This window comes from Carassius carassius, chromosome 11 (genome assembly GCF_963082965.1).
Source record: "Carassius carassius chromosome 11, fCarCar2.1, whole genome shotgun sequence".
Lineage (NCBI taxonomy): Eukaryota > Metazoa > Chordata > Actinopteri > Cypriniformes > Cyprinidae > Carassius > Carassius carassius.
The window spans coordinates 8,270,250-8,291,393 of NC_081765.1; the positions used below are offsets into that span (position 1 = coordinate 8,270,250).

The window sequence follows — 21,144 nt, forward strand, 5'->3', positions numbered from 1 at the left end:
CTGTACTCCCACAAAAGATTCAGTGTGTCTGTATGCAATCCATACTGTATTAGGAAGGAAGCTATTCATGTTTCCTCACCTGATTGTTAATGCATCGTGGGATTTGTACTCAATCATAAGGAGGTTGCTGGTGTAACAGATCTGAGATGGATGATAATGAGGCTGTGTGTAAATAATTCTCCCTAATCAGACAGGACCCAGAAACCCAGAGGGCCAGTAAAACACACTTCTCTCCATGCAACCTATTTTTATGTTCTGTGTCATCTACATACTGTACTCCCGCTTCGCACCAAATGGTGTGAATTAGAAATTTATGTTGAGCTGCATTCAAAATGTATTCGTCCGTGGTGGATTTTTGTCAGCGCTTGTGCTATTTTTATTACTATTTGTGCACCGTAAGGATGCTCTGTTTATTCTCTGGGAGTGTGATGGATTGCTTGACTTCTTTCTGTCTTTCAGACTATGCAGACTGTCAATAAAAGATTGGACCCCAAGAAGACGCTAGAGACGATGCATGACTTCCAGAAAGAGAACTTAAAAACAGGAATGACGGAGGACACGAGTAAGTTCTTCAAAGCGTCTGACACACATTAGAGGCTGGATTTGTGGTTCTCAACTGACGGATCTGTTCTGGTCAGTTTTAAGAGGGGTAAAAACCTTGCTAAACGATACACTGAATATGCATTATATATTGAGTTGCTTTGTATTTTTTAAATTCATCGAATCATATACTTATGCGTCGTCAGGATAGCCAAATAAATAGGCTTATCCGCACTTCCCATACTTTACTTCATATCATAAGTTATTCAGCCAGTCAGTTCTCTTACGAGAGCTCTCTCGTACTGCGTCTTAGCTAAGACGCTACGGGAAAAGTCTCTTTTCACGAAATACTGAAGCAAAAAATTATCCTTAATTTTGTATTTTTGTAAAGCGCATTTGCAGCAGTACACAGCCATAGGCGAGACGGCTCGTTCGCTCATTGGCTTGTTCTGCGGCAACTGCACAGCCTATCGAGCGCAGGCTGATGCAACATCAGACCAATAAGGGCGCTTCGCGCCCTTCTTGCCACTTCCCGCCGAAACGGGTGTGGCTCAACCTATAAAAGGAGCTCGAAAAGGCTGACTCACCTGATTTTTCATCTCTTCAGCGAAGCTCACGCATCGCTGGATCACGAGGAAGCAAGCACCGTCTGGAAGAGCATATCAGCAGGACGAGCCATCCTGAAGCCGCTGGCACCGCCGCCTTCCACTGCCGTTCCTGCTGCGCTATCCGGCGGCCATATCTCGCGCCCGCTGCTCAGAGGCCCAGCAGACTGGGGGATATCGATAAGGAGCTGATGCGTGTACTCTCGTTGGCCGCGACGAGCCTCGGCCTCGAGTGGTCTGCACCAGCGCCCCCTTCACGTTCCCGGCTGGATGGTAGCTATCTTCCGGATGAGCGCTCTTCCTCAAGCTCAAAACACGCCCCTTTTCTTCCTGAGCTTCACGAAGAAGTGGCGAAGGCTTGGGACGCTCCATTCTCGGCGAGAATCCTCTCATCTGTTTCGTCAGCATTCTCCACACTGGACGGTGCTAAGAACAGAGGCTAGAAGAACAGAAGATTTTCCAGGGCGATCTTCTCCGCAAGCTGGATGAGATGGGACCTGAAGCGATCTGTCTCGCGGATCTGAGGAGTGCTTCGGATCTCTCCCTCCGCGCTACTAAGTCCGCTGCACAGGCCATGGGACGGGTTATGGCTTCCGCTACGGTGGCTGAGAGGCATTTGTGGCTGACACTTTCTGACATCAAGGAGTCTGAGCGCGCTGCGTTTCTTGACGCTCTGCTAACTCCTGCCGGCCTCTTTGGATCTTCCGTCAACGAGTTTGTGGAGAGATTCGCCGAGGACCAGAAAGCTTCACAGGCGTTCAAGCACTTCTTGCCGAAGCGCTCCAGTTCTGCAGCTAGCCGCTCTAGACCGGCCCCACAGAGCTCTCAGTCACGCCCACCGCCTCCTGCTGCGCCATCACGACAGCGTCAGCAACGCAGCTCGGGACCCCGTTCTCGCTCTTCGAGCCGTCGCCCCGCGCCGCGGGAGCCGCGGCAGAGGATTGCGGTGAAGCCAGAAGCCCCGAAAGCATCCTAGCACTGCTGGGAAAGCGCCGGTGTTCGAGTTCCGCTGCGGCCGAGCTCTCACCCAAGCGCGCCGCTGTTGCAGTTCCAAGAGTTGTGACTGCCTCAGTGTCTTCTGCAATGCACAAGCCTGCACGAGTGCCCGCTTGCCTGCACACAAAAGCCGTTATCACGGCTACCCAGATGTTTCACAAAAAGAGTGTGTTTTCTGGTGTTCCGGCCACGGCCGATGGTGCTATAAATGTTGTGACGATGCCCACTCCTCAGTGCCCATCTCCACATGTAAGCACAGCCCTACACACAGGGCCTGCGCCCATAATGTCGACTCAAGTCGGTCGCGCACACTACATAGTAAACGTGCCCACCCCTCAGTGCCCACAATTACTATGTCACACGCGTCATGTGGTTTCTGTAAAAACGAAACCCGTGCACGCTCGTCCGGCCACGGCCGATGGTGCTTTAAATGCAGTGACGATGCCCACTACCCAGTGCCCATCCCCGCATGTAAGCACAGCCCTGCACACAGGGCTAGCGCACATAAGATCGACACAGATCGGTCGAGCGCGCCGCATAGTAAACGTGCCCACTTCCCAGTGCCCACATACACTATGTCACTTACGGCGCGGGGCTTCTGTAAAAACGAGGCCTGTGCACGTACATTCTGCACAGGCAGACGGCGAGTTGAAAGTGGTAAAAGTGCACACATGCAGCCCACGTTTACTCGCAGATATATCGAGTCCCACGGGACCCGCTCAGCCTCCCTCCAGTCGGTTAAGCGCCGGAACGGGGTCGAGGATGAGCGATCTGCCCGCTGTGATCAGCGCGCTCCCCGCCTCAGATGCGCAGCACACTCGAGCGCCGCCGTTGCCCAGTCAACAGAGCGCGTGTCGCATCCAGCCCTTAGCCATTCATGCAGATGCATGGTCAGCGCTTCCAGGGGTTTCGGATTGGGTGCTAGGCATTATAAAGGGAGGCTACTCGCTACAGTTTTCTCGACACCCACCGCGCTTTTCAGCGCGCGTCGAAACTACGGTCAAAACAGAAGTAGCACACATACTTCGGGCCGAAATATCAAAACTGTTGAGCAAAGGGGCTGTAGAGCCTGTGTCTCAAGCTCAAAGCGACGGGGGGCTGTACAGCAGATACTTTCTGGTGCCCAAGAGAGACGGGGGTCTCAGGCCCATACTGGATCTAAGACAGCTGAACAAGGCATTGATGAAACGCAGTTTCAAAATGCTCACGACCAGGAAGCTCCTCGCACAGATTCGCAGAGGGGACTGGTTCATGTCAATAGATCTGAAGGACGCGTATTTTCAAATACAGATAGCGTCAAACCACAGGCGGTTTTTGAGATTCGCCTTCGAGGGCCAGGCATACCAGCTTGCAGTCCTGCCATTCGGCTTGTCCGTAGCTCCTCGTACGTTTACGAGGTGCATGGATGCAGCGCTCGCTCCTCTCAGACTCAGAGGCATACGAGTGCTGAATTATTTGGACGACTGGCTGGTTCTGGCCCGATCACGAGCTGAGCTCGTGGACCACAGGGCCGTTTTACTCGATCACCTCGAGAAGCTCGGCCTCAGTGTCAATTGGGCGAAGAGTTCGCTGAACCCCAGTCAGACGATCCTGTTTCTGGGTATAGTTCTGAACTTGTGTTCCATGACGGCGCGACTGTCACCACAGCGCACGATGGGCATTCAGCGCGCAGCGAGTTCTTTCCGCTGCGGCGCGACTGTGTCGCTCAAACACTGTCAAAAGATGCTGGGTCTCATGGCCTCAGCATCTCCGGTTCTGCGGCTGGGCCTGCTCCGCATGCGCCCCCTGCAGTTCTGGCTGAAGGCTCGGGTGCCGTGCAGAGCGTGGGCGTCTGGCCGGCTGCATTTCAAGGTCGATCAGAGCTGTGTTGCGGCTCTAGCACCTTGGACAGCGAACGGCTGGTACCGATCAGGTGTAAGCCTGGGGACTTCCCCGAGTGTGAAAATGGTGTCGACGGACGCCTCCACTTCGGGATGGGGAGCGCTGCTCGAAGGCAGACCGTCCTTTGGCCTATGGTCAGAACGGGAAAAGCTCCATCATATCAACTGCCTGGAAATGCTGGCAGTGGAGAACGCGCTGACGCTCTTTTGTCCCCATATCAAGGATCACTACGTCGTAGTCCGTTCGGACAACATGTCCGTGGTGTCCTACATAAATCGCCAGGGCGGTCTCGGGTCCCGAAACCTGTGCAGGCTGACGGAACGCCTCCTGATTTGGGGCTCAACGCAACGTGTGCTCGCTGAGAGCAGTGCATGTGCCTGGACTGCAGAATCTGGGTCCAGACAGGCTGTCCAGAGGCAATGTCCCTACGGGCGAATGGTCTCTACACCCACAAACAGTCCGGCTGTTGTGGGAGAGATTTGGCATGGCGGAGGTGGACCTCTTTGCGTCCCACGAAAACGCTCACTGCCCCGCGTTCTTTTCCAAGAACGAAAGCGCGCTGTCACGGAAATGGCCGTGCTGCCCGCTTTATGCGTTCCCTCCCGTCTCCCTCCTTCCGCAGGTGATAGAACGGGTGAGAGAACCGAGATGTTCAATACTGCTTGTGGCACCTCTTTGGAAGAACCAACCATGGTTCCCAGATTTGATGCAATTAGCAGATGTCGCCCCATGGCCGGTACCGTTGAGGAGAGATCTCCTCTCGCAGGCCAAGGGCTCGATTTGGCACCCTCAACCGGAGTTGTGGTCCCTCCATGTATGGGCACTCAACGGTTACCCGCTGATCTCGCAGTGGGAGTGCTAAATACCATCACTCAGGCTAGAGCTCCGTCGACACGACGTCTGTATGCCTCGAAGTGGTCGGTGTTCTCCAGCTGGTGCACAGCTCGAGGTTATTCACCCCTTAGTTGTGAGGTGACGGAGGTCTTCTCCTTCCTACAGGAGCTGTTGGATAAGGGCAGAGCCCCATCCACGCTCAAAGTTTATGTGGCGGCCATCGCGGCGTTTTCTGAAACGGCGTCCGGTCAGTCAATAGGAAGGAACGATTTAGTCATCCGGTTCCTCAGAGGAGCTAGGAGGCTGAATCCTCCCAGACCTCCGTCAGTCCCTATGTGGGACCTCGCGGCGGTTTTGGAGGCCTTGAAGGGTCCCCCTTTTGAGCCTATCCAATCGGTTAGCCTTCAGCATCTGTTGTTCAAGACAGTATTCTTGTTGGCTCTCGCTTCTGTGAAGCGTGTGGGTGATTTGCACGCGCTCTCGGTGAGCCAGTCGTGCTTGGAGTTTGGGCCCAATGACTCAAGGGTCATACTCAAACCTAGGCACGGTTATGTGCCGAAATCCCTCAACACACCGTTTCGGGCTCAGGTTATTGCCCTGTCTGCCCTGCCGGTGTCAGGGGAGGATGGAGACTCGAGTCTTCTTTGCCCTGTCAGGGTTTTAAGAGCTTATGTGTCTCGCTCTGCTGCCTTTCGGCAGACGGAGCAGCTATTTGTCTCGTTCGGTGGACGTTCCAAGAGAATGGCTGTTTCGAGACAGACTCTATCCAGATGGATAGTTGACGCCATAGCGTTAGCTTACGCTTCCAGGGGCCTTCAGTGCCCGTTGGGCGTCAGAGCACACTCCACAAGAGGCGTCGCCTCGTCGTGGGCGTGGTCTACTGGGATCTCCTTGCAGGATATATGTATGGCGGCGGGTTGGGCCTTGCCGTCTACATTTATCAGGTTCTATAACCTGGAGGTTCCCGCCTTGCAAGCAAGGCTGCTGTCGGTATAGAAGAATCGGGGCCCTGAGGGGAATTCTGAGTTCATGAGCGCTATGTCCGTAGCTCCTCGTAGGTTTACGAGGTGCATGGATGCAGCGCTCGCTCCTCTCAGACTCAGAGGCATACGAGTGCTGAATTATTTGGACGACTGGCTGGTTCTGGCCCGATCACGAGCGGAGCTCGTGGACCACAGGGCCGTTTTACTCGATCACCTCGAGAAGCTCGGCCTCAGTGTCAATTGGGCGAAGAGTTTGCTGAACCCCAGTCAGACGATCCTGTTTCTGGGTATAGTTCTGAACTCGTGTTCCATGACGGCGCGACTGTCACCACAGCGCACGATGGGCATTCAGCGCGCAGCGAGTTCTTTCCGCTGCGGCGCGACTGTGTCGCTCAAACACTGTCAAAAGATGCTGGGTCTCATGGCCTCAGCATCTCCGGTTCTGCGGCTGGGCCTGCTCCGCATGCGCCCCCTGCAGTTCTGGCTGAAGGCTCGGGTACCGTGCAGAGCGTGGGCGTCTGGCCGGCTGCATTTCAAGGTCGATCAGAGCTGTGTTGCGGCTCTAGCACCTTGGACAGCGAACGGCTGGTACCGATCAGGTGTAAGCCTGGGGACTTCCCCGAGTGTGAAAATGGTGTCGACGGACGCCTCCACTTCGGGATGGGGAGCGCTGCTCGAAGGCAGACCGTCCTTTGTCCTATGGTCAGAACGGGAAAAGCTCCATCATATCAACTGCCTGGAAATGCTGGCAGTGGAGAACGCGCTGACGCTCTTTTGTCCCCATATCAAGGATCACCACGTCGTAGTCCGTTCGGACAACATGTCCGTGGTGTCCTACATAAATCGCCAGGGCGGTCTCGGGTCCCGAAACCTGTGCAGGCTAACGGAACGCCTCCTGATTTGGGGCTCAACGCAACGTGTGCTCGCTGAGAGCAGTGCATGTGCCTGGATTGCAGAATCTGGGTCCAGACAGGCTGTCCAGAGGCAATGTCCCTACGGGCGAATGGTCTCTACACCCACAAACAGTCCGGCTGTTGTGGGAGAGATTTGGCATGGCGGAGGTGGACCTCTTTGCGTTCCACGAAAACGCTCACTGCCCCGCGTTCTTTTCCAAGAACGAAAGCGCGCTGTCACGGAAATGGCCGTGCTGCCCGCTTTATGCGTTCCCTCCCATCTCCCTCCTTCCGCAGGTGATAGAACGGGTGAGAGAAACGAGATGTTCAATACTGCTTGTGGCACCTCTTTGGAAGAACCAACCATGGTTCCCAGATTTGATGCAATTAGCAGATGTTGCCCCATGGCCGGTACCGTTGAGGAGAGATCTCCTCTCGCAGGCCAAGGGCTCGATTTGGCACCCTCAACCGGAGTTGTGGTCCCTCCATGTATGGGCACTCAACGGTTACCCGCTGATCTCGCAGTGGGAGTGCTAAATACCATCACTCAGGCTAGAGCTCCATCGACACGACGTCTGTATGCCTCGAAGTGGTCGGTGTTCTCCAGCTGGTGCACAGCTCGAGGTTATTCACCCCTTAGTTGTGAGGTGACGGAGGTCCTCTCCTTCCTACAGGAGCTGTTGGATAAGGGCAGAGACCCATCCACGCTCAAAGTTTATGTGGCGGCCATCGCGGCGTTTTCTGAAACGGCGTCCGGTCAGTCAATAGGAAGGAACGATTTAGTCATCCGGTTCCTCAGAGGAGCTAGGAGGCTGAATCCTCCCAGACCTCCATCAGTCCCTATGTGGGACCTCGCGGCGGTTTTGGAGGCCTTGAAGGGTCCCCCTTTTGAGCCTATCCAATCGGTTAGCCTTCAGCATCTGTCGTTCAAGACAGTATTCTTGTTGGCTCTCGCTTCTGTGAAGCGTGTGGGTGATTTGCACGCGCTCTCGGTGAGCCAGTCGTGCTTGGAGTTTGGGCCCAATGACTCAAGGGTCATACTCAAACCTAGGCACGGTTATGTGCCGAAATCCCTCAACACACCGTTTCGGGCTCAGGTTATTGCCCTGTCTGCCCTGCCGGTGTCAGGGGAGGATGGAGACTCGAGTCTTCTTTGCCCTGTCAGGGTTTTAAGAGCTTATGTGTCTCGCTCTGCTGCCTTTCGGCTCGTGGACCACAGGGCCGTTTTTCTCGATCACCTCGAGAAGCTCGGCCTCAGTGTCAATTGGGCGAAGAGTTTGCTGAACCCCAGTCAGACGATCCTGTTTCTGGGTATAGTTCTGGACTCGTGTTCCATGACGGCGCGACTGTCACCACAGCGCACGATGGGCATTCAGCGCGCAGCGAGTTCTTTCCGCTGTGGCGCGACTGTGTCGCTCAAACACTGTCAAAAGATGCTGGGTCTCATGGCCTCAGCATCTCCGGTTCTGCGGCTGGGCCTGCTCCGCATGCGCCCCCTGCAGTTCTGGCTGAAGGCTCGGGTACCGTGCAGAGCGTGGGCGTCTGGCCGACTGCATTTCAAGGTCGATCAGAGCTGTGTTGCGGCTCTAGCACCTTGGACAGCGAACGGCTGGTACCGATCAGGTGTAAGCCTGGGGACTTCCCCGAGTGTGAAAATGGTGTCGACGGACGCCTCCACTTCGGGATGGGGAGCGCTGCTCGAAGGCAGACCGTCCTTTGGCCTATGGTCAGAACGGGAAAAGCTCCATCATATCAACTGCCTGGAAATGCTGGCAGTGGAGAACGCGCTGACGCGCTTTTGTCCCCATATCAAGGATCACCACGTCGTAGTCCGTTCAGACAACATGTCCGTGGTGTCCTACATAAATCGCCAGGGCGGTCTCGGGTCCCGAAACCTGTGCAGGCTGACGGAACGCCTCCTGATTTGGGGCTCAACGCAACGTGTGCTCGCTGAGAGCAGTGCATGTGCCTGGATTGCAGAATCTGGGTCCAGACAGGCTGTCCAGAGGCAATGTCCCTACGGGCGAATGGTCTCTACACCCACAAACAGTCCGGCTGTTGTGGGAGAGATTTGGCATGGCGGAGGTGGACCTCTTTGCGTTCCACCAAAACGCTCACTGCCCCGCGTTCTTTTCCAAGAACGAAAGCGCGCTGTCACGGAAATGGCCGTGCTGCCCGCTTTATGCGTTCCCTCCCGTCTCCCTCCTTCCACAGGTGATAGAACGGGTGAGAGAAACGAGATGTTCAATACTGCTTGTGGCACCTCTTTGGAAGAACCAACCATGGTTCCCAGATTTGATGCAATTAGCAGATGTTGCCCCATGGCCGGTACCGTTGAGGAGAGATCTCCTCTCGCAGGCCAAGGGCTCGATTTGGCACCCTCAACCGGAGTTGTGGTCCCTCCATGTATGGGCACTCAACGGTTACCCGCTGATCTCGCAGTGGGAGTGCTAAATACCATCACTCAGGCTAGAGCTCCATCGACACGACGTCTGTATGCCTCGAAGTGGTCGGTGTTCTCCAGCTGGTGCACAGCTCGAGGTTATTCACCCCTTAGTTGTGAGGTGACGGAGGTCCTCTCCTTCCTACAGGAGCTGTTGGATAAGGGCAGAGACCCATCCACGCTCAAAGTTTATGTGGCGGCCATCGCGACGTTTTCTGAAACGGCGTCCGGTCAGTCAATAGGAAGGAACGATTTAGTCATCCGGTTCCTCAGAGGAGCTAGGAGGCTGAATCCTCCCAGACCTCCGTCAGTCCCTATGTGGGACCTCGCGGCGGTTTTGGAGGCCTTGAAGGGTCCCCCTTTTGAGCCTATCCAATCGGTTAGCCTTCAGCATCTGTCGTTCAAGACAGTATTCTTGTTGGCTCTCGCTTCTGTGAAGCGTGTGGGTGATTTGCACGCGCTCTCGGTGAGCCAGTCGTGCTTGGAGTTTGGGCCCAATGACTCAAGGGTCATACTCAAACCTAGGCACGGTTATGTGCCGAAATCCCTCAACACACCGTTTCGGGCTCAGGTTATTGCCCTGTCTGCCCTGCCGGTGTCAGGGGAGGATGGAGACTCGAGTCTTCTTTGCCCTGTCAGGGTTTTAAGAGCTTATGTGTCTCGCTCTGCTGCCTTTCGGCAGACGGAGCAGCTATTTGTCTCGTTCGGTGGACGTTCCAAGGGAATGGCTGTTTCGAGACAGACTCTATCCAGATGGATAGTTGACGCCATAGCGTTAGCTTACGCTTCCAGGGGCCTTCAGTGCCCGTTGGGCGTCAGAGCACACTCCACAAGAGGCGTCGCCTCGTCGTGGGCGTGGTCTACTGGGATCTCCTTGCAGGATATATGTATGGCGGCGGGTTGGGCCTCGCCGTCTACATTTATCAGGTTCTATAACCTGGAGGTTCCCGCCTTGCAAGCAAGGCTGCTGTCGGTATAGAAGAATCGGGGCCCTGAGGGGAATTCTGAGTTCATGAGCGCTATGCGCTGCCGACTGTTATATGGGCAGTATTGCGTAAGACTCGCATTGCCACATTGGTCAGGCCTTGCCTCGGCTGTGTGATGTCATATTGCCGCATCTACGGATGCTGCTAGATATGGGACGGAGGGCTTTCCCCCTTTTCTGTCCCGGACTCTCTGTGAGTCCCTCAGGTGACTGTGCACTGTAAATCCTGGGCGTTGCTTCAGGTTTATTGGTGTGTGATCCCTGCGCGCACGGCGTTTTACATCGGGTTCCCGTAGCGTCTTAGCTAAGACGCAGTACGAGATAGCTCTCGTAAGAGAACGTACTCAGTTACTAAACGTAACCTCGGTTCTCTCTAGAAGAGCGAACGAGTACTGCGTTCTCTGCCGTGCGTACGATTCACTCTGGTTCGCTTCGGCGATGAAATAAATCAGGTGAGTCAGCCTTTTCGAGCTCCTTTTATAGGTTGGGCCACACCCGTTTCAGCGGGAAGTGGCAAGAAGGGCGCGAAGCGCCCTTATTGGTCTGATGTTGCATCAGCCTGCGCTCGATAGGCTGTGCAGTTGCTCAGAACAAGCCAATGAGCGAACGAGCCGTCTCGCCTATGGCTGTGTACTGCTGCAAATGCGCTTTACAAAAATACAAAATTAAGGATAATTTTTTGCTTCAGTATTTCGTGAAAAGAGACTTTTCCCGTAGCGTCTTAGCTAAGACGCAGTACTCGTTCGCTCTTCTAGAGAGAACCGAGGTTACGTTTAGTAACCGAGTACGTTTTAACACATTTTATCAATCGATTGGCTGAAGCAGCCAAATTAGGTAGATGCTAACCTGGACAGATTGTGTGACATGCTCTCATTCTCAAAAAACATATGTATAAACTGCATAAATTAAAAGATCATATGAATCAGACTATATTAAAACTGGCTCACTTGCAATAAGGGCATAGTTTGCATGCACAGTGAGTTCTGTGCAGTGAATCATTGGCTATAGACAGCATGAAACCATCCAAATTCATTACTGTGCAATTAACAATTTTGGCACTGTGTTGGGTTACCACTAGTTTTCAGCAGCTAGACCTTACGGCGAAAGTCCCAGTCCACATTGTAGCCTAAAACTACCTATCTAGACAGGATGAGATGGTTTGACCGTAGTTAAAACAGTTTCACGTTTAATGTGCCGTTTAGAGGTAGAAACAGGTAGTTAGAGGTAGTTTACAGAAAATGCTGAAAAAAAAAACTGTAGTAGATCAAATAATTCGTAATAATGGCGAAATATACTGTTCTGCATAACAATGCTGAATTTAATTAATTTAAAATCAAATTATTAGTTAAATCAACTTATAAGGTTATATTAGATATCAACTTTTGGAGGTTATTCTCTCAGATTTCACCATCTTCTACAACTTTCTGACCTCAGTCAACGATACGCTGGATGAGATTTGTGATGAATCGGGCGATGAGGAAGAATGCCAGGACATCATGAACCAGGTGCTGGATGAGATCGGCATAGAGATCTCAGGAAAGGTAAGACTCTTTCTTTCTGTCTGCGGCTGCGCTGTTCTAGCGACGGCCCCAGTGGTGGCTCTCAGCAGATAGCTGGACTCTGGCTGTGTCTGTGATTACTGTAGGAGATGCAGAATCATCAGATCTGATTACAGCAGATGTTGTATTCCTTTGGGCCAAAATGTAATACTCATATTACCGTATTAAACAGGCTTATGCTGGTAGAGGTGCAGCACCAGGTGATCTGTGAAATCTGAAGTTTTACAACTCTAATAAAGGGCTTCGATTGTTATTGTCTCCACAGATGGTAAGAGCCCCCTCAGCAGGAAAGATCCTCCCTGGCGCCCCACCAGCGAAGTACGTTACAGAAAACTGTTTTCCTTTGCAGTGAAGTTTGGTAGAGCTTTTTGGTAGAATTTGATTTTCTAATTAATAAACTGGTGTTTCAACCTGTTTCAGCATTTAACTGTACGGTTAGCTATGACCATTAAGAGGCCAACTGAAAATGAAGAGGGCTTGTACTGGTCTGTTAAACCTTTAAGCTGTAGTCAAAATGTTATGAGCCTCTACAATTGTTCTAATGGCCTTTCAGAGCATCTCATATTTCATTAAATTAGACATTGTTATTCATAATCATACTGAACCGTGATTTTTAAATAAGGACTTAATGAGTTTGTAGAGTGACCTTTCTTCAGTGATGTAGTCCATTAATTTTAAAGTAATTTAATGAGGTTCGGATGTGTGACCGCTGAAAGCATTTCTGCAGGACTGAAAAACCCTTCAACGGCAGAGTCTGCTGAAATACATAAGGACAAATACATCATTTTATTGTTTTATGTATTATTGTATGTGATTTTATGTATGAAATATGCTTAAAATGTCAAATCCTGCCAACATCATCCCAGAGTATTTGTTGCATTATTAGATCAGATGGGGTGGTAAGGGATGAGCTGCTGACAGTCAACAGCAGGAGAGGATGATCATCATATACAGTAGATCATCAGCCTCTGCTGAGAGCACTTGTGTGCAGGTGAGAGGCTGAGCTGCCTCGTTATAACACTGTGAGGAACAATGCAATACTGTAAAGAAAACCCAGCAGAGCTCTGATGATAACACCATCTGCAGTAGACCACAAATTAAACGAACGCATGCCACATACACACATGATGCTTAATTCTCTCTATACAATGATGTTTGATTATATTTAATAATCTGAATCACAACACACTTACCATGTTACAATTCATGTGAAACATGGAATTCACATTATAATAAACAGATTGCAGCAGAGCCGCTAATGACTTGCAGGATCTTATAATAAAATATGACAAATCAAGCGTGACTACAATGTAAGTTATTTATTTGGACAACATTTCTGTACAAATGGTATCACAAAATGTTTGGTTGCTTCATAGAAAACTGGTGTTTTTTTTTGTTTTTTTGTTTTTTTTAGAATATCTGAACATTTTGCTAATATATTAAACTTTGATTGGAATTAATTTAAATATGTTAATGATAAATACATTATTTTAACTACTTTTTAAAAAAGTATCAAGATTCTATTCGATTCTACCTTCATAAGGACTTACATGTCCTCTTCGGGTTATAGAATCACAAACATTTCATTTGAGAGCAAATCATTTTCATCATGTTTTTGGGGTCGCTCCATGTCCTCTCTCACTCCTGCTGCTGAATCGACACAATAAACCCACTCACTGCCAAACGTTGGTGTTGATGTTTTGATGTTTCGCTGAGACCCCGGATCTTCAAGATCTACAGGCTGTGATCTCTTTGGCCATGAAGGAGCTGTGTTGTAGGGTGGTTTTGACCCTCTTCTCTCTCTGCCGGCGGTTACAGAACCAAACCCGCACCACCTCCTTCTCCAGAAAGAGACCCTCCGCCATCCGCACGATCTCCTGAGATGATGGCTTACTCTTCTCCACAAAATTCCTTTCTAAGGCTTCCTTAGCCCCAAGACTGAGGGAGGAAATTAAGAACTAATTAGGAATTAATTAGAGGGAGATGCTGATATAATGGCTTTTGTTTTTTAGTTCAGATCCTAATCTACCTGATGGTTGTTCTCCGTTTGCGTTTACGCTCTTGCATGCCCATCTTCTCATTTAAAAGAGCTGATGGGAATCACAAATTAGAGCCAGGTAATGCTACCATCTTGTGTTTTCATTAAAAACTAAGGTATGATAGTGGTAAATAAATAAGCAATCTGACGCAGGAGTGTGTTGACTCACCACCGGCTTGCTCAGCCTCCTCCAGCCACGTTGATAGGATGGATTTGAGCTTGCAGGCGTTTTTGAAGCTGAGCTGCAAGTTCTCGAAGCGGCAGATGGTGGTTTGGCTGAATTCAGAGCCGTGCACAGCTGCCAGCGCTTCACCAACATTGGTCTGTGTGTAACCTGTCAATCAAAGCTAAAAGTTAGGAGAAGCTTTAACCCTTGTGAAAAAGCAGTGTTCTGAATTGTATTGAATGTGCACTTTTAATGTACCTAAAACCTCTTAGAACATATTTTGTTAGATGGGATGGTAATGAAATAAAAGGTTTATGTTTCGTAACACACGTAAGTACCGATTCTTAAAAAGTGCACTTTGTAATAACATCAAATTAAAAGTTTTACTTAAAATAAATTTGATATTCTGCATGTAGTCTCATTCACATGTGCTGATTATTCTGGTCTAGAGTTGCCAATTTAGGCAGAGAAATGACCAAACAAAAATCAAACAAACAAACTGTGCAGCTGAATGTAGATAATAGCTCAACAGTAAACCGTCAAGGAAATAACTAATATAAACAAATCAGCTAAGCTAAATAAACTTATGGTGCAGCAATGTTTTACAAAAGTATATAGGCTAAAACATGGTCCAACCTAATTTGATCCTCCTCAGTTTGAAGTCGTTAGCAAACTTCTCCAGTTCACGGATCTGAGGTGAGTCCATGTCGGGCGGCTCTTCCAGGGGCCGGCTTTTCCTGCGCAGCTCCTGCTTGATGTCTCCTAGAGAGGGTTCGTCCGTGAGCAGGGCCTGGGGCAGCGACGGTAAGCCCCCGCCCAAACTGTGCTCTGGGAACTTATAGAGGCGTGGAGCCAGAGCTCCTGCGGGATGACCGGACACAAATGAAGCTTTGATTTAATGATTTATTGACTTTACAGCATCATTACAGGACATTTTTCATTAAGGGACACTGAATTATTTTGCTTTTACAATAAAACGGCAATATCAATTTACTTCATATAAAATACAAAAAATCAAAAAAGAAAGAAATTAATTAAATTACACAAGCCCGTGTCTTTGAGCGAATAACTGAAGGTTAGACTAAGATACACTGGGACGTCTTTCAGTGCCCTGCAAACTAATACTGTGTGTTAGTTATTCTGAACAATAGGCCAAAAATAGGCAGTTTATTAAAGATGCTGTGAAGTCCTGCACGGGTTGCTTCCTGATGCATTTTAAATTGATCTATTTCAGTGAGATCTGTCTGAAATAATTTTTGTTGTGAATCACCTTTTAAAATTAACATGTATTGTGAAGATGATGTATTACAGAATCGGCTTTTGTTAAAGGAATATATAAGGGACACAGAAAAAACAAAAACAAAAACAAAACTATAAAAGGATTACCAATTAAACCCAATTACCATTTCCACACATTCCAAATAATAATTAAATAAAAAAAAAACACCTATTACTCCCAAATAAACTGCACTTTTTTCCATGTGTATGTTTGCATGTGTGTGTGTGTGTGTGTGTATATGTTGGGGCAGAGCTGACTGCTACCAACCACGTCCATCGGTGGCGGATAATGGACATTCCTTCAGATATGAAGGTAAGCTACGAAATAAGCTGGGAGCTCCGTGCGGTGGTCCCCAGACGAATAAGTAGTCGTGGACCAACAGCGGAGGTCTATCAGGTATGGAGGGACTAGTTGAGTGGCATCACTAGATCCATTGCAAAAACTCCATTTATGCCAATGATACTCCTCGACATAGCGAGTACAGTCCGCCATCAAATAAGACTGCTGCCTCCACTGCTCTGTGGGTAGTCTTCCGTGAGCATTTCATCTTCTCAAGACAAGGCCGTGTTGGGGACACGCGAGAGGCAGGCTCAACAGACAGAGACCTGGCAGCCCCCTGCAAAATCTCCACCAACTTATCCAGATAATATGGGCACAAAAAGCTGTTCCACAAGGCTGGAAAGACTCTCACATTGTTACTATCAACAAGAAAAAGGGCGACAAGTCCATCTGTGGAAACAGTCGTGGGATATCCCTGCTCTCTGTGGCAGGGAAAGTATTAACAAAGGTCACAGTGTGGCTTCAGAAAGGATCGGGCCACCTCCGACATGATCTTTGTTCTACACCAATTGCAGGAGAAGGCTAGAGAACAGAACAAAGATCTGTTCATTGCCTTCATTGACCTGGCAAAGGCTTTTGACACCATTGACCGCCAAGTCCTTTGGGTCATTCTGGAGAAGTTTGGAGTGCCTCCAAGGTTTCTGGAGATCCTACAACAGTTTCATGATGGCATGCAGGCTCGTGTGATTGTGGGTATATCTCAATCCCCCTCCTTTCCTGTGCAGGTAGGAGTGAAACAGGGGTGTGTACTGGCTCCAGTGATCTTCAATCTCTTCCTGGCAGCAGTCACCCTCCTCTCCCGCAATTCCCTCAGCCCCGCCAATGGTGTTTGCCTACAGTTTCGTCTGGACGGGAACCTCTTTAACCTTCGCCGCCTGCAAGCCATCACCAAGACCACCACAACCACAATTCATGAACTGCAATAGGCTGATGACTGTGCCCTCCTAGCCCATAGCCCCACTGCACTGCAGCACACACTGGATGTTGTATGCGCAGTCTACCAAGCTTGTGGCCTACGAGTCAACATCAAAAAGACTGAGATCATTGCACAGACCAAGGCCCCCATCCTTACACCTCCTGAATTCTACATCCATGGCACACCAGTAAAGGTTGTTCAGCATGGAGGCAACCATTGCTAGGCGGCAACTGCGATGAGTTGGACACGTTATCCGCATGCCCTCCCACCGCCTACCCCGGCAGGTCCTCTATGGGCAGATATACGCAGCCAACAGGAGACCTGGGGGTCAGAAGCGTCGCTACAAGGACCACCTCAAGTCGACCCTGAAAAACTGCAGCATCAACCCTGGAGTCCTGGAAACAACTGCTGCCGACTGCCAGGCATGGAGCTCTGCATGTGGTCTGGGGGCCCAACTGATCGAATCACAGCGTACCCAACACAGAACTGTGCTACGTCAGCGCAGACACCAACGCGCCCAGCCACAACTACACCCATCCTCAGATTCAGCACTCACATGCCCCGACTGCGGCAGGACATGTGGCTCTCGGATTGGGCTTTATAGCCACCTTCAATGGCACCGCCGACAGCAGCGGCTGCCTCAACACTCCAACAACGCATCCTAGAAGTGACGTCATCTTCGAAATCGATGGACTGCATAAGAAGAGAAGTGTGTATGTATATATATATATATATATATATATATATATATATATTGTTTTATAAATTTAGATATTATTTTGTATTGTGGAGTATATATATATATAAAACTGTTATGTGAAATAGATTATTCAAAATGCAATTTTGAAATTATATATATATATATATATATATATATATATATATAGTATACTGTTTTAAGAATAAATTGATCTGCATCTCCCTCTAGTGGCTGGATATTTTCAGAGCAATATCACCTCTTCCTCACACACACTGTATTCAGTTTTGATTATGTTTGAAATTCAGTGGCGAGAATTATAGGATCCAAAAGGTAAATCAATGTAGCCTATTTCTTTTATATTAACAATATTCATAATGTATAAACAATAATATGATTCTATTATAAAGTTATAATCCAGTACAGGCAAATGTGAAATCAAAATTTGCAAAGGTTAATGCAAGGGTTAATTATTTGTATTGTTTTTTTTATTTTTATTATTTATTTATTCTGTATGCATCACTAAACCTAACGCTAGACACACTTGTTATTTCTTGCCACAGACACTAGGTGGAAGCACAAACATATTGAAACGACCAAGTAAACGCTCACATTTCTAGTAGTGCAAGTCAAGTGTGCGTGGCACAAACGGGCACGCGCTGCTGTCATTGTCGTGGATCATCATTTTTCTCGGATTATACATTTTTTATTCTGGCTGACTTTGAACTTTTACAATATGTACACTTGGCTGTTCTGTTTGCCAGCTCTCAATAGGAGTGCACTGCACACACGTGCATGTCATGGGGCTGAAGGTTTGGATTTTAGCAAAGGTTGTACCTTGCAGTGAGTTGGCACTGTTGACCATGCTGGCATGAGGCATGCTGCAGGTCTGCAGGATGCGGGTCTGAGAGATGCTGGCAGAGAGCATTTCCTGTGCTGGAGACAGAGATCATACATCACACACACACACACAAACTAAACCCTGTATTTCTGTGTGTGTTTATGATGTACAGTAGTACATATGCACAGAAGAGTGTAACTTGCATAACTTGTGCGTAACTTGACTTACCTGCCATCATGCCGTAGGTGGTCTGCTGGTTGCTATAATGACATGGGGGCATTGAGTAGTGCAGGCTGGCTGATGCATTGCCCAAAGCAGAAGCGGACAGGTGCATATGAGAGCGTTTGGATGACTGGACCAGAGGGAGACCTATGGGGAATAAACCAGACACTAATATCTGTGATACATCCTAGACAGAGAGTCAGACAGCAATGCATGCAGAAGATTGGCATTGAAATTATGCGATCAACCTTTGTTTTATCCAGAGTGCCAGCAGTTAAATCCTCAGATACACTAACAACCACATTATGATGAATAACTCTTCAAACTTTAGAAAGCTGTAAAATCTGACATTCCCAGCCACTTTACGCAGGTGTAAGAGGGACTGAGTTAACGGAGGGCATATGTGCATGAATAAAAATGCCAAAACATTTCATTTGAGAGTTTTGCATCTTCTGGCTCAGAGCCCGGGCTGAATTGCACAGTTCAATAATTATGCATAAGAACTATGATTTACTATGGCAAACAATGAGCAGAGATTTACTAAATTCACTGAGTTTCTGACAAGACTTTCACTTATGTTCTCTCGCGTGTGAGACAAAACCGGGACAAAATAAGTACATGATAATTTATCCATCAACTTGTCAACATAATAATATGTCTGCTTTGATAATTATCTTTGAAGAAGTAACAGCTGTGCAAATTGAGCTGATTAGCCACGTCTATGTAATTTCGACTTATTTCAACAAATTAATGTTTGTCTTGTCTTGCTCCTGATAGTGAGAGGTGTCACTAAAAACCATCTGATAAATTATACACTACCTTTTAAAAGTTTAGGGTCAGTCAGAGTTATTCCTTTTTTAGAATTTGAAAGAAATTAATAGTTTCACTCAGCAAAGACGCATTAAACTGAAATGTCAGTAAAGACATTTATAATGTTACAAAAGATTTCTATTTCAAATAAATGCTGTACGTTGGAACATTCTGTTCTTTAAAGAATCCTGAAATCTATCAGTTTTCAGAAAGTATTAATCAGTTTTCAACAATGTTACTTGAGCATCAAATCCTCATATCAGAATGATTTCTGAAGGTTCATGTGACACTGAAGGCTGGAGTAATGATGCTGAAAATTCAGAAAACTGTTATTTTAAATGTATTTCCCAATATTATTAATATTTATTCATTTATTTATTTTTTCAAATAAAGGCAGCCTCTGTGAACAAAAGCTACTTTTTTTTCAAAAACATTATATAATCTCACCTGCTCCTCTAATTTGAATCGCAGTAATATGTTTTTTCTGATATGAAAAGGAATCGTTCAATGCATTTACTTTTGATTTGGTGATATCTCTCCAAAAACATTTCCCCTGGGATAAAGAGATGTGATCTTTGGAAAGGTCACCTCCTCAGAGTGAGAGTCAGACAGATTGTGAGTGATGACAGCAGTGAGGACTGGAGATAATATCATATAATGAACTTTAGGGTCATATAGACTAGGTCTAAAGAACATCCGCTCGTAGTCCACTGTCTGTCTCTTTCATCACCTTGAGCTTGTTCTGTGTGTTTCATAAAAACCTGAAGGAAAGTATTACCAATGGACAAATGCTATCATTTGCAGAGTTGAGAATGATCTATAAAAGTACAACTATAGACTTAGACTATATAGACTTAGACTATAGACAGCTTATTTCGGATGCAACTTGATTCATAGCTATGAGTTTTTTGTTTTTTTTTGGAAATGATTCATACAATAGTGATGTATTTAGTGATATAAAATTTGTTTTAAATAAACAAATGAATTTATTCAGCAAGGATTAATTGAAATGTTCAAAAGTCATTTATAATATCAAAAAACTTCAAACAAATACGTTGAACTTTCAATTCATCAAAGATTAAATAAATCTCTCACGGTTTCCACAGACATATTAAATGAACACATCTGATCAGCAAGGATGCATTAGATTGATCAAAAGTGATGTCAACATTCTATTCATAAAAAAGAAGAAAAAAAAATCACAGTTTCCACAAAAATATTAAGTAATTTTAAATTGTTTTGAACTTAAAAAATCATGTGAAACTAAAGACTGGAGTAATAATGCTGAAAATTCAGCTTTGTATCAAAGAAATAAATGACCTTTTTTTAAAATATATTACAATATAAAACAGTTATTTTAAATTGTAATAAAATGTAACTGGTTTTACAGTATTTTGGGTAAAATAAATTGCATTGGTGAGCATAAAATTTTACAGACCCCAAACTTTTGAACTGTAGTGTGTGTGCATTTAATAAAATGTTTAAATAAACATTTTTTAAATCCTTAATTATAATTATAAATCCTTAATTTGATCGGTTGTGCTAAGCTGGGTTTGTTTCAAATTTATTGAATATAAAAGTAAAAAAATAAGTAAAAAATCTAACATTGAAATGTGACAGAGTCTAATGGGAAAACTGACAATTGTGAAAATAAATAACAGCAGAACTGTACCAGCCAAACACATGGATCAAATACTGCATTAGCATCATCGCTAAATGCAAGATGGATTTGCACCAAAATACTGCACAGTTTTGACACCAAAAATAAAAGATAAGCGACACATTTCCTTGTCATTTTAAACATTTATTAAGATGATTTATTTAGGTACCCTAACTCTACACAATTAGTTAGTTGCATTATATTATTATCATTCAGCATGATGTTTTCCCTGCTCTAAGTTGTGAATGACTGTGTGATCGTCCAAGAGCATCAGATTTACCTGGAGGCCCCATGTTGGCCGTGTGGCTGGTGACGGGCAGACAGTCTGCGGCTCCGGTGTGATGCATGAGCAGCGGCAGAGCAGACGAGTCTCCGCTCAGAGTAGTGAAGCAGTCCGTGGTGCTGAAGGCCTGACAGGTCATGACTCTAGATGTTCACTACTACAGCACACCTGTGT

General features: G+C 47.2%; 2 protein-coding genes across 2 annotated transcripts; one reads left to right on the forward strand and one right to left on the reverse strand.

Moving 5' to 3' along the window:
- The first annotated feature begins 462 nt into the window (after window positions 1-462).
- Window positions 463-12,071, forward strand: LOC132152567 (charged multivesicular body protein 2b-A-like). Its single transcript, XM_059561320.1, has 3 exons — window positions 463-562; window positions 11,595-11,701; window positions 11,985-12,071. The coding sequence occupies exons 1-3, from the start codon at window positions 463-465 to the stop codon at window positions 12,069-12,071; spliced, it is 294 nt and encodes a 97-aa protein (XP_059417303.1).
- A 1,375-nt stretch (window positions 12,072-13,446) lies between these two features.
- On the reverse strand, window positions 13,447-21,123 carry LOC132152384 (pituitary-specific positive transcription factor 1-like). The gene is made up of 7 exons (XM_059561153.1): window positions 20,968-21,123; window positions 18,224-18,385; window positions 17,992-18,090; window positions 14,560-14,784; window positions 13,927-14,091; window positions 13,749-13,809; window positions 13,447-13,657 (listed from the first exon to the last, which is right to left on the reverse strand). The coding sequence occupies exons 1-7, from the start codon at window positions 21,107-21,109 to the stop codon at window positions 13,447-13,449; spliced, it is 1,065 nt and encodes a 354-aa protein (XP_059417136.1). The 5' UTR covers window positions 21,110-21,123.
- Between the last annotated feature and the right edge of the window lie 21 nt (window positions 21,124-21,144).

Coding starts and splice junctions, on each gene's coding strand:
- LOC132152567 (XM_059561320.1), top strand. CDS start 463: ATGCAGACTGTCAATAAAAGATTGGACCCCAAGAAGACGCTAGAGACG. Junction 563..11,594: donor AGGAATGACGGAGGACACGA/GTAAGTTCTTCA, acceptor TTCTGACCTCAG/TCAACGATACGCTGGATGAG. Junction 11,702..11,984: donor GCATAGAGATCTCAGGAAAG/GTAAGACTCTTT, acceptor TTGTCTCCACAG/ATGGTAAGAGCCCCCTCAGC.
- LOC132152384 (XM_059561153.1), bottom strand. CDS start 21,109: ATGACCTGTCAGGCCTTCAGCACCACGGACTGCTTCACTACTCTGAGC. Junction 14,092..14,559: donor ACTGAGGAGGATCAAATTAG/GTTGGACCATGT, acceptor TTTGATTGACAG/GTTACACACAGACCAATGTT. Junction 13,658..13,748: donor AAACGGAGAACAACCATCAG/GTAGATTAGGAT, acceptor TTCCTCCCTCAG/TCTTGGGGCTAAGGAAGCCT.